Below are 12,818 nucleotides of genomic sequence, written 5' to 3'. Positions count from 1 at the left end.
TAATTCTGGCCACTAGTTACTACAATGACCTGGAGAGAGACAGTTCAATTCAAGGAGACTTGATTGGCCCCACAAGTGATGCCAGTGTAAAGAAAAGAGCCAGGCCCTTCAGGTACCTGTCAGAGAGAAATAAGATTCAACCTGGGCAGGGCTACATGCTGTTGACCCCTTGGGTCCATTTGCCAGCAGTGTCCATTCCTGACGGATTGCTGTGTAGCGCGATTCCATCTCTGCCTCTCTCCTTTCTCCCCAGGCCAGGCAGTCATGGCCAAGAGCAGGGGGGACCAGGTTGGAACTTGCAGGGCTGTTTTACATTAAGTTTATTTGAGTAAAGCTGATACTCAACAGGCAGTGGGGCCCTATTATAAAATGCCAGGATGCTTCAATGTATTCTACATGCAGAGGGCGATGTTGCTTAATTCTAAGAATTAAGATACTCTACATGGAAACAGTAAAGAGTGAAACAGCAGAGGGGTGCATGTTTGCTGTGTTGTTGTTTATTATTTGCCAGATTATGCCTCTCCTCTTCCCACTAAGTAGTATCTTAGTCTTCAGTTAGCTCTATTTAATATCAAAGGGACTATTCAGACTAAGGGAATACTCACTGTGAATAAGGGTGGCAGTATCTGACCTTAAATTTCACATTATGGTGCCAATTTAGAAAAAAAGACGTACTATAGCAGAGATCTGGGCTGATGCTCTAGCCCTGGCCTGTAGCTCCCATAGCTGAGAGTGTATATCAGGGAGGTCAGAAAGGAAGGTGTGGGACAGGAATTTGAGGAAGTAATACTATTGGATAAAGCCACTCATAATATTGATAGGGGCAGTGCAGGAGCTTTCTTTACATTACCAATGTATCTCAATCCAGATCTGCAGTGGCCCTGTTGTTCTAATCTTGAGCCCCTCACAAACACTCTGCTGGGACCCCATAATATTGACCTGCAGTCCCTCTGCTCTTCCAGTCCTGGGCTCCTACCAATGCTCTTTAATCCTGACCCCAGGCTATGGACAGAAACAGTCATGTGGAACTCTGGGGTGGGTTTTGGATGTGGATAAATAATCACATGGGCTAAACTGAAACCCCAGAATTAATTTAACTTACATCAGATGGAACCAGGGGCATCAGATCTGCACAGATAAACCTCTGTGCATGAGCTGTGAATCATCTCCCTCCCTCAAACCAGCCTCCTAGCATAGCAGGTTAACTACCAGTGGTGGCAGGGGACTTCAGTTACAACCACCAGGTACAGGGGCCAAAGTCAGCAGGGCAGCAAAGCAACAGTGTCCAAGTCAGGAACAACTGATGCAAACAAGTCCAACCTCTTCACTTGTCTGGTAATGTGGTGATGCAAACCCTCTGAGGCAGTGGGCTGGGTGGGACTGACAGTGGTTGCAGAAAACTCCCTTTCTGGCTGTTTCATGCAGAGGATGGGGAGTAAATCATGTTCTGAGGAGTTGTGAATTCTGGCTGTGATCAGATCCTGTCTGCCCAGAGCAGGGACTGGCACTACGGAGGGACTGAGTCACTCTGTGGAGACAGAGGAAGGAAATAAAGGGCCTGCCTCTGAGAGCTCTGCCATTGACTCCACTAGGAGCAGAATCAAGCCCAGCATGTTTCAATGATAGCCAAAGAGCTAATGATGAAAACATGCTGGATATGAGGCTGACAGAGGCCTCTAAGGGAATCTGTGTACTGGAGAAACAGGGAATCAGTTATGATAAGAATGGAGTCTGCAGCCCATTGCCTGCTCAATGATCAGATGTGCAGTGCATATAGAGAAGCATCAGACATTAATTATTAATATTAGGCAGGGGGAGGCAGTTTTCCAGATGCACCAGTTCCTGCATTCTGTATATGTGAGCTCTCTCCACAGCAATTGCAGCCTGTTGCACTGTGATGGAGGGAAGCTGATATCCCACCCTCACCCCGCTTCTGCCGTAAGTGCAGCACGGTACAGCAGGGATGCTGGCTTTTCCCAGCTGGTGTCACTTTTTTGGCTCCCTTTGCTGGCAGGCCTCAGGCTGCAGTGCTGAGCTGCAGCCCCAGCTCCATGCTGCAGCCCAAGGAGGGGTGAGAAAAGGGACCTGACTTGCTTCCCCTGGGTCTCCCAGGCAGTTCACCTCTCCTCCCCAGCTCCTGGTGCCCTGGTTCACGGTGCCCCCTTACTGCAGGGTTCCCCAGTGCCCACCAGAGCCACTCATCTCAGGGTGACACTGTGCTCCTGGCCAGACCCCGTCCTGTGCAAACAGGGCCAGCGCTGCAATGCCAGGAAGGGGGCTGAATCTGGGGTTGCAGGGTCAGTGCTGAGAAGCTCGCCCCAGACACACCCGTTCCAACCGAGTGCAGGCTGCTCTCTTGGGTCCCGCCTGCACCTGCTTCCCAGCCGCCCTAACGGGGACCGCAGCATCTCCTCCCTTTCCCGCCCCGCTGCCCCTGCGCCCTCGCAGGCAGCCCCCACCTCCCAGGCTCCAGCGCTTGGCGTTGGTACAGCCGGCGGGAGCCCGGAGCCCGTGCGAGCTGCAATCACCCCCCTTCTCCGGATCACGCAGTTGGTACAGTCTGCCGAGCCCCAGCCAGCCCGGCCCGGGAGGCAGCCCCAGTTGCACGCTCGGCCGGGCCAGCCCCGCTGGAGCGCTGCCTGCCCTGCCTGGAGGGATTAGCGTGCACCGGGCTGCAGCGCCCCCTGCACCCGCCCAGCCCTGAGCGCGCCCTGGGCTGCCTGCAGCAGACAGCGCCCGCCTGCCCGTCCGCTGCTGGCCATGTCTGGACCCGGAGCTCACAGCCAGAGCAGGAGGCTGCCCTGTAAGTCCCGTCTCGGGAAGGCTGGTGCGGGGGTGGGTATTTGGCCGGTGGCTTCCCAGCGAGGGTCCCCCCCGGCTCGGTGTGGGGGAATCACCCTGCCGCTGACTGTGCGGGAGTAGGCGTGGAGGGACATGTGCAGGACCGAGCAGGAGGCGCCCCCCCCCCGCTGAAATCTCTGCTCCAATGCGCCCCACAGCAGGGACCCTCCCTGGCCCGGACAGTGCCCCAGTGTTGAGACCGAGGGCGCGCTCCTGATGCCCGCTGCACTGAGCGGGGCTTGGAGCAACCCCCTGTATCCCAGCTGCATCCCCGGCACAGTCACAGCCGGAGGCCAGTGCCCGCTCACCCACGCACACAGACAGCAGCTGCCTCCTGCATGGGCAGCCTCCCGCAGGAGGGGGGCACACTGCTGACGCTGCAGCTCTTTCGTGGGCCCAGCTCAGGGGGACTTAGAGTGGGCAGGATCGCCATGGGTCACAGTCCTGGCAAAAAAGAATTAAAACTGAGTCGGCTCACTAAGGGTGAAAGCGCTGCCCTACCAATGCATGAACATTTATTGCAGCTGGGATTGTCATTACCCCCACCAACACCCTTATTTTCCCAAGCCACTTAAAGCATTGAGTTTAGGGATTCACAATGATCTTGCAGTGGTCAACAGCCCAGCACAATCCTGACTATTGTACAGAAACCGGCTGATTCACCCCCGTCCCCAAAGTGTCATATATCATGGGCACAGGCACTGGCCGTCACCCATGACTCACACACACTTCCCGTCTGTTTCACACAACTTTCACCTACACACCCACTTGCTCCTTCTCTCACACACTTAAATTGCACACCCACTCGGCCACACCTGGGTCAGCCTTGCGCTGTGTACATCTCTCTCAGCCAAATGTTTGCTCTGTAAATTTACTGTTAAACATGAGCAATTACTGCTCAGCCAGAGTTTAGTCTAGATGCCTCCCTGTGTTCTGTCTGTGTTGGTCCCCTCTGTGTGTGTGTGACTGTGTGTACATGTACACAAAGGTACTGACTGACAGAGGGAGTTGTGGGTTTGTCTGTGTGGAAGTGCTAACCCAGTGGTGCTCTGCTCCCCCATGCCTTGCCCCTGGCACACGACTCTCTGAACTCTTTCCTTTTTTAGTGAATTCTTTAGCTCTGGCTCATCCTCCGAAGCTGCTGCCAGGCCCCGGCTGGAGCAGCATAGACTTCACAGGCAGCAGCCGCAAACTGTGCTGTGAATAGGCACCAGACAGAGCACCCCACACCAATGGTCCCATGGACACGACAGCTCTCTCCTCCCACAGGCATAGCTCTTCTCTGTCCTTCTCCAGACAATTCAGCCATACAACCCGTACACCAGTGCCCTCCCACATACACCCTATAGTGCCCTTCCGCCAGCGCCTTCCCACATCCCTCCATACACCCCACAAAACCCGCCCACCAGCTCTTCTCCACCTCCCCCAGTCCCCAAGCAGTGCACCTCTCCACTCCACCAGGCAGCAGCTCCCTCACCAAATCTCTCAGCTCTACAATCCCTATTTCTTGGCCGCTCACCTCTGCACAGCCACCAACCCCCCGCCTCCATCTCGCAGTCACCATGCACCAGCCTCCCCTGAAGTCTCTCGTCTCCTACACCCCATGGTGATTGGCCCCTCCATCCTTTCACGTCCTATTGTAATATCATTAGTAGTTCTACATGCTGAGATCCAGGCAGTCACATCTTAAGCTGCTGGGTAGTAGGGAGGGCTTGTCCTATCCTGGCATGGATAGCCCGGTGTCCTCCGCTGGGTGCATTCCTTTTGGTGGGGGTGCAGGCTGCTTTCCTGTGAAGCATCTGGCACTGGCCTTTGCCAGAAGCCGGGCCCAGGGCTGGCTGGGATGTTGTCTGATCCGGAACAGCAAAACTCTCCCTGTCACCTGCGGAACCTAAGGACAGGAGCAAACCCCTGAAGCAGCAAGTGTTCTGGATAGAGAAGCTCCATGGAGCTGAGCAGACAGTGAGTCAGTGAAGGACTCTGCACAGCCAGGCCAGCTCCAGGCAAAGCTGGGGAGGAGAAACGGGGTGGTATCCCAGCTCCTTTAATGAGCCTCTCAGCAGGACTTGGAAAAGCTCCAGTTTGTGGGGCAGAACATGGAGTGGAGGCTGCCTGTCCATGCAGCCTGCAGCAGAGAGCCTCCCAGCCTGGGTCGACAGACGCAGGCTAGCAGGGCTCACCCGAGTGCTCTAAAAATAGCAGTGTGGGCAGTGATTTGAAGTTGTGGCTTGTGCTGGAGCTCGGACTGTGAAGACCACCCCCATCCTTAGGCTTCAGAGCCCAAGCTCCGGTCCATACTGCAACTTCACAGCGCTGTCTACACTGCTATTGTTGGAGCACTAGTGCAGGCTCCTGCAGCCCGAGTCTGTTGACCTGGGCTGGGAGGTTTGCTGCCATAGGCTATATAGATATCCCCTGTGTGGCTTATGAGCCTCCCCACCTCCTCTCATCCTCCCGAATGCTCTCCTGGCTTATCCTGTTCAGGGTTCTATGTCAAGTGAATCAGGCCCTGTAAATAGCAGGGTCTTGTGACGCGGCCTCTGCTGGGGAGAGAGCTCTGGGCTGTGGGGATATTTTTAGTGTGGAGTCACGGAGGAGTTGAGGATTGGCTGGAAAAATACTGAATACCGTTCATGAAGAATCCTTGTCAGAAACCAGGATCACAAGGTGCCACCTCCTCACCCCACTGACACTCTCGCTCTCCGCCCTCCTGTTTTTTCCTGCTCTGTCTCTGCTAAAACCACTTCCCTCCCTCTCCCCCTCCTGTGCACTCCCTCTCACCCAGCAGGCTTGGGTTTAAGTTTTTCCTTTTTGCTGCGATACAAGGCCAGATGCGGAATCTGAACAGGAGGCTGTGCAGAGAGTTTGTACAGGAACATTCAGTAGGTTCCAGGCATCCAGTTTATGGTCAGCTCATCGCCCCAGGCGTCTTCTAGGTCATTCCAAGGGTTCTGCTCCAGCTGCCTCTCCCAGAGACTGAAGGAAGTTGCAAATTCTTAGGGTGGCGTTACCCTTTATTCTGCAATGTTCTTGCTGAGCGGGGCTGAGACTGGAGTAGCTGTGAGCTCCCCCCACAGTCACTTCCCCGACCTGTTCCCTGTAATGCCTCCTCCTGGCAAGGGTTGTGTGTTCACCTCTATAGACAGGGCTCAAATCAAAGGGAGCCCAGGGTAGTGTGATTTCCTCCACCACTAGTGTGAAGAGGGTCAGTGTGTCCCTGTTCCGATTCACAGGGCCTGGGGGGATGCTTTTGAGAGAATGCCCAGTCATGGCATGGCCAGATCAGGTGTGAAGCTGTGCTCCTTGGAGTTGCTCCTTAGAGAACTGATCCACACCCTGCAGAATGTGCCCTCTTCCCTCATTTATACTCTGTTAACCTCCCCTTTCCCCCGACCTTGCCCCATTCATGGCTTACTCTGTTTCTTTAATCTCTTGGGGAGTTTTCAAGGGATTTAAAGAGACATCAATTAAAGAAAACCCTCTCCCCATCTCCTCTTGTATTGTGCCTCCTTTAACAAGCCCCCCTTCATCTGGTGCACAGAGTGGGATTTGTACTAGGATCCGGCAGGACAAGGGGAAATGACAAACGTGTCCACTTCCAGTGGAAACACGGCCAGACAAGCTGCCGTGTGCTCAGTGCTCAGCCCAAGAAATCAATGAAAAGATCTCAGTGTCCCAAAGAATCCATTCAGCCATATCACCCCCAGGGCTCATGTCACCCTCAGTTGCTGGGAACTACCCAAAGCCAATGCTCGGCATTGTTCCCTGCTGGTGTGGAAGAGTTGGGACCTCTTTGTGACTGGTACTCCTGCACCATTCACTATTATGCTTCCTGCAGGAAGAAGGGGAATAGAGGAACTATGAGCACCTTCCATGTCTGGCCTTTCTGCATTCACTCTACAGAGTCTCATGCTGAGAGACAGAGAATCCCAGCTGTGCAACCCAGCCAGCATATCTGCCCTGTTTCTTTCAGAACCTCTTGCTAAGGCAGGGTGGCACTGGAGTCTTTGGAGCCAGAACACCTCCCCGGCTCCTTACATTGCTTCCTGCTGCTGGGAGAGGCTGGGACCGAAGAAGCTGTGCAATGGCAGTAGAAGGAAATCCCCATATCTGTTTCCTTCACACGGGCCTGTGGTAAACTGGCACCTCTCCTTTCAGTCCCCACACTTGCATTCAGGTCCAGTTCTTTTATAGGCTTTGGTGCCTAATGAGCAGCAAGAGCCGGAAGGATTTGAAGGCAGCAGGGAGCCTGGTGCCATTTCACGCTCTTGGGAAGTGACAGGCTGACGTGTTGGGGGGCCAGTGATCCAGGGAAGGCAGTGCTGTGTCCCAGCTGCGATTGTGCATAAGCTTCAGCCCATTGGTTGAGTGCCTTGTAAAAAGACCACCAGCAGGTATTTAAACCTCAGAATGAATTCCCTGCAGCGCACAGGGGCTGCATTGTGAGAGTGTGTGTCACTTGCTGGGAACATGCCATCCTGATGAGACAATCACAGGGACTGACAGCGAGGAGAATGTGACCATCAGTCACATGGCGAAGGGCAGAGACAGGGAATGTTACTCTCTTTTATTTCCTCCATGGCGGGTATTTAGCTGCAAATACATGAGCAGAGCTCTTGGCCTCCGAGAGTGCCTGAGATACAGGAACAGAGCGAGGGGGAGGGGAGAGAGGGAGCTGAGATGAGGAAGTGGGGAAAAAGGCTCCATCTCAGTTTCTCACTGCAGTCACCAGTCAGTCGCTCCGCTGCACATCTTGCTTGATGCCTGCCTTAGTTACATAATGGTATTTCAGTGCCGGCTACTCAACTGGCTAATAAAAGCTCACCAAGGAATTTACAGACAAGTTAGCTAATAAATCCAGGCACATCTTCTCCACTGAGGCTCTAGCACAACTCTTTTTGAGTGAGAGTAACATACCAGCAGCAACTGTTAGTGTACCAACCCATGCCACCTCCCTGCATCTCCTCCTGGATGCCTGGAACAGCCCATGGCTGTAATTATTATGTCTTGGGAGAGAGATGTATGTGTGCATTAACAGTGTAGAAAATTGCGAACTCTTAGGATGGCCTTACCCTTTATCCTGCAATGTTCTTGAGAGAGGGCCTGAGACTGGAATAGCTGTGTGTTCCCCTTTCCCCCCTGCATACAGACAGTGTCTCCTCCTGGCAGAGGTTGGGAGCTCATCTCTACAGACAGGGCTCATATCAAAGAGAACCGAGGGCACTGTGCTTTCCTCCAACACTAGAGTGACTGGGGTCAGGGTGTTCCTGTTTCCACTGTGTCCTCTGTTCCAGTGCAATAGGTGCACTGAGTAGATCACATGGTCTTGTTGCTCTACTGGAAAGTGAAGTTGTAATATATTGGCTATTGGGCCACCAAACGGCAGTATTATTAATCTGTTAGGTTCATATTGATATTGCAATAGTATCTAGGGACCCTGACAGAGGACAGGCCCTGCTGTGCTAGATGCTGTACAAACACATAGTAAGAGTTACGCTGTGGTTGTAGAAGCCAGCCTGTGGTTGTGGACGCTGTTGATGCCAAGGATATCGGGAATGAGGGACCTTGGGAAGGAGTGTGAGGTGCAAGAACTTCAAGATCACCTTCTCCAAAGTGTTCCCAGCTCTCAGGGATTTCACTAAAACAGCTTAACGCCCCCAGTACCTGAACCTTGGCTTCTCTGCACTATTTTTTTGCTGGTCATTTTCCCTGGGAAAATTGTGAAAAGCCACTGGATGGTCCAGCCTGTTAGCCATGGATTCCAACAATGCTACAGTTGCAGCTTTCCTGGAGCAGTGGGAAGCTGGTGACTGCCCTGGTGGGAAAGCACAATAGGGCAGGCTCCATGCAGCTGGGCTTTGTCATTAGTAAGGCTAAGATTTTATCATGGTTATTTTTCGTAAAAGTCACGGACAGGTCATGGGCAATAAACAAAAATTCACAAGAGCCGGTGACCTGTCCGTGACATTACTAAAAATAACCTGGGGGCAGGGTATGTAGTGGGGACGAATGGAGTCCCTCGGCAGAGGGGATGGTTAGGCCAAGCCCCCCGCCAGCGGGCCACAGCTCCGGGACAGGGATGTGTGGCCCTGGCTGCAGCTTCCACCAAGCCTCAGCCGCAGCTGGGGGTGGCGCACGGCCATGGAAACTGCGAGGGGGATACACTGCCCCCAGTGCAACTGCTGGGCAGGGGCACACAGCCCTGGCTGCAGCACCTGCCAAGCCTGGAACGCCCCAGGGTTTGGGCGCGCGGCCCTGGATGCAGCCCCCGCCAAGCCCAGGACACTGCGGGGATAGGGTGCGCGGCTCCATCTGCAGCCCCCACCTGACTGGGACACTGTGGGGCTGGGGAGTGCACCTGGCTGGGACACTGGGACACTGTGGGGCTGGGGAGTGCACCCTGACTGAAGCTCCTGGCGGAAGCTGTGGGGCTGAGGCTGCAGGATCCTGGGTCCTGCCAGCCCCAGTTTCAGGGCAGGGGCGCACAATCCCGCTTCTGCCTCCTGAAGCCCTACATGTCACGGAGGTGCAGGGAAGTCATGGAATCCATGACTGCTGTGGCCTCCATGACTAAATCATTAGCTACCTTGCAGGAGCTGCCAAAGGGTCCCAGAGTTACCTCAATGCTAATTGCCGGAGACACAATCCTCCAGGGTTAACCTGTTCTTTGTGCAGCCCAGAGCTTTGTAATTAGACCACCCCAGTCTCCTCCCTGCCTCTGCGCCATAGCTGTTCCCTCAGCCCTTCTCTGCCTCCCAGACTTTCTCTGACACAGCTCTGGAGTTGCTGATGGATTAGTGGGTATGTGTGGGAGTGAAGGGGTGGGGGGCTTGGCTTCTGTGTGGCCCTGCATCAGGATAAGGAGGAGAATGAGCAGCAGCAGATGGTGAGACCAGCAAGGAAAGTAAAATGGGCTTAATCTCGATATGTTGTTAAGGTGCTTTCAACATGGAGTTTAGTCTCTTGGCAAAGCATGTGAGATCCTGGCTGCATGGGCACCTCGCCAGCCCAGCCCTTGGCAATGGACACGGAGACAGACAGCAGCAGGGGCTGGCACTGAACTCTCTGGCTGCAGTAAGTGGATAGGCCTAGACCTGGGCTGGGCATCTTGGAACCAGAACTTATGCCAGGTGGGTTGGAACCTGGAAATGGACCCAGCAGTAATGGGACAAGCAGAACCAGAAATGAATACAGAACTCCGGGGGAAATGTGCAGGTCACCAGGAGCTATAAGTCACACAGCATTGGCAGCTGGTTCCTGTTCGGTATATTTCAGATGCAGGAGCTTAGTTCTGAGGGATTTCCCTGGGGCAGATGTCTGGAGGGGGGTGTTTAGTTTTGAAGGGTTTCCCTGCAGCAGGTACGGGAGGGGAAGGGGCGAAGATTAGTCCTGAGGGGTTTCCCTGGGGCAGATGTCTGATGGGGAAGAAGTTTAGCCTTAAGAGGTTTCCCTATGGCAGGTATTGAGAGGGGGGGAATTTAGCCCTGCTAAGTGTCCCTGGGGCACGTGTCTGAGCAGGGAGTTTAGTCCTGAGGGGTCTCCCTGGGGCAAGTGCTGGTGAGAGAGGGAGGAAGTTGTTTGTTTCCTCTGGGGTCCTATGTTATAACATTCTGGTCTTGATACAGACACAGCCCCCATCCAGCCAGGGTGGGGATCCCAGGCAATTGCTGCCCTTTGCTGGGATCCCCTTCTGCCCCCGCTTCCAGCAGCAAGAGGTGGGTTTGGTGAGTGCTGGGATGGGGACAGGCTAGGATGTTTGTTTGGTTTCCTTGGTTTCTTCCCTGCCCGGCTGGGTTGTCACATTTTCCTTGCCTGGGCAAGAGCAGCAGAGACGGATCCTGGAATGAGACTCCAGTCTGGAAGCATCCAGGCAGCTGCTGGAATAAACCAGCAAGGCCCAGTTCCTCAAAGGTATTTAGGCTCCTAAATTCCATTGAACTCAAACACCTGAGTGGATCTGGGCCCAGGAAACCAATTGGCCCAGCTAGAAGGGCTGCAGGTCCTCTGGTTTCCTAAAGCAGGAGGGACAGAGACAGGCCCTGCTGTGCTTAGGCGGAACTGGCCCTCCACAACCTTGTTCCCTGAGGAGGGCTCAGCCCTCTTCCTTCAGTGGCTCCTCATTGCTCTTGGGAGCAGAGTTAAACCATGGGCGGGATGAAAGGAATGCAAATACAAAGATCCAGGCTGGCTGTGTGTGAAGGGGGGTGGGGCGAATGGAGGAGCCTGTTTGTGTGTGTGTGGGGGGGGGAGACTGGGATTATAGACTGGAGTGGAGTGTTTGTAGGCAGGCGTGAGGGTGTTAATGCCGTTTTATGACTGTCATATTTCCCAGTCCAATATCCCTGGCACTCAGGGTCAGTTCCTGTTCCTGGGAGAGTTTCCGCTGTGTTAATATTCAAAGGCAACTCTCTGATTAAGGCAGCAGGAAAACCAGTGTGTGACAGGCTGGAGCTGAGACTACCCCATATCACGTACACCCGAGCACTCTGGTTTCACAGTCCTGAACAGTCAACATCTGGGCTGCCATGTTTCCTTTCTCCCACGCAAGGCAGGAGTGTCATCTAGTGCAGGGGTTCTCAAACTTCATTGTACTGCAACCCCTTTCTAGACACAAAATTACTACATGACCCCGGGGGTGGAGGGCTGGAGCCTGAGCCCTGCTGCCCCGGGTGGTGGAAGAGAGGGGGTTGGAGCCTGAGCCCCACTGCTCTGCGGGGGAAAGACAGGGGGCCAGACCCCAAGCCCTAGGTCCCAGCAAATCTAATGCTGGCCCTGGTGACCCCATTAAAATGGGGTTGCGACCCACTTTGGGTCCTGACCCACAGTTTGAGAACTGCTGGTTAGTGGTTAGAGCAGAGGCCTGTGAGTCAGGAGGACCTGGTTCTATTCATGGCTCTGATACTGGGCGACCCTGGGCAAGTCACATCTGCTTTCGGTACCTCAGTTTCCCTCTCTGGAAATTGGGGATAACAGGACACTAATCCCCTCTCACAGAGGGGGTGAGAGTTAAAGTTTGTAGAGCGCTTTGAGAACCCTGGAAGAAAGGTGGGGAAGCCCAAAGTATGAGGTGGTCATTGCAGCTGTGGACACCAGACTGGGCTATATCACAGGAGCAGAGTCAGGAGCAGTGGCCCCCAGCTCAGATTGCACTGCTGGAGCAAGCTCCATGGCCTGTAATACCTCTTCCATTGCTACCAAATCACAATGCACCCCCATTGATAACGTAGAGCAAGAGAGCAATACCTATCCTGCAGGACACTGATAGACAGAATAGGGTGGACTTATGCAGCCCTTCTTGGCCTTGGCTGATGTCCCATGCCCCATCTGACTGCATCTAGCCTGTGCCTGATCTTCTACCTTGTTCCTCTACAGCTGACATGGAGCATGGGCAGCGGGGACTAGAGCCAGAGCAGATGCAGCAGCAGCTCAAATTACGTGACAGGCAGAAGTTCTTTGAGGAGGTTTTCCAGCATGATGTGGATTTCTTCTTCCCCATGTCTCACCTGCAGATAGAGCACAGGAGACGTAAGTGCCGAGGGGCTAGGGGGAGGCATCTGTCACACACAGAATGGGATGGAAGGCACTGCGGAGGGGGTGACCTGTTATTTATAGAGCCCTGAACAGGCCATAAAGATAAGGGCCCTGAAGAGCTCACACTATAAACAAGCCAGCAGGCTAGTCCCACAAGCTGGCCTCCCATGGCATCGTCTTCTCAGTGCTGTCGGTCCAGGGCTAAGAGGTTCTCATCTGACTGGCACTAGTGATGGGCCCACCCTGGTTTTCTGGCCCATGTCTCTGCAGCTCCGCTGGGCAGCATTTCCTCCATGGAGGTGAATGTGGATATGCTGGAGCAGATGGAAATGATGGACCTTTCTGACCAGGACACCATGGACGTGTTTCTCAGCTGCGGGACAGAGGATAACAATGTTGCCGGTCTCCTGCCAGGTACGTACACAACCCTCCCTGTTAGCTCCCCG

General features: G+C 54.1%; 2 protein-coding genes across 4 annotated transcripts in view; both read left to right on the top strand.

Annotated features, from left to right (window-relative positions):
- SYS1 (SYS1 golgi trafficking protein) overlaps window positions 1-12,295 on the top strand; it is a 64,316-nt gene extending 52,021 nt beyond the window's left edge. The window contains exon 4 of the mRNA XM_050917498.1: window positions 12,214-12,295. Coding sequence (XP_050773455.1) covers window positions 12,214-12,217 — 4 coding nt within the window. The 3' untranslated portion in view covers window positions 12,218-12,295. The remainder of the gene's footprint in view (window positions 1-12,213) is intronic.
- DBNDD2 (dysbindin domain containing 2) overlaps window positions 1-12,818 on the top strand; it is a 62,946-nt gene that overhangs the window by 45,387 nt on the left and 4,741 nt on the right. The window contains exons 1-3 of one of the 3 annotated variants that reach the window (XM_050917482.1): window positions 2,592-2,803; window positions 12,214-12,366; window positions 12,643-12,786. In XM_050917482.1, coding sequence (XP_050773439.1) covers window positions 2,761-2,803; window positions 12,214-12,366; window positions 12,643-12,786 — 340 coding nt within the window. In that variant the 5' untranslated portion in view covers window positions 2,592-2,760. Of the gene's footprint in view, window positions 1-2,591; window positions 2,804-10,655; window positions 10,753-12,213; window positions 12,367-12,642; window positions 12,787-12,818 lie in introns of those variants that run through there. The other 2 variants (XM_050917485.1, XM_050917483.1) reach the window with 2 other exon arrangements.

The sequence above is a fragment of the Gopherus flavomarginatus genome, chromosome 11 (assembly GCF_025201925.1).
Source record: "Gopherus flavomarginatus isolate rGopFla2 chromosome 11, rGopFla2.mat.asm, whole genome shotgun sequence".
NCBI lineage: Eukaryota > Metazoa > Chordata > Testudines > Testudinidae > Gopherus > Gopherus flavomarginatus.
The sequence above is the reverse complement of the archived record's forward strand: the minus strand, read 5'-3'. Positions and strand labels throughout refer to the sequence as shown.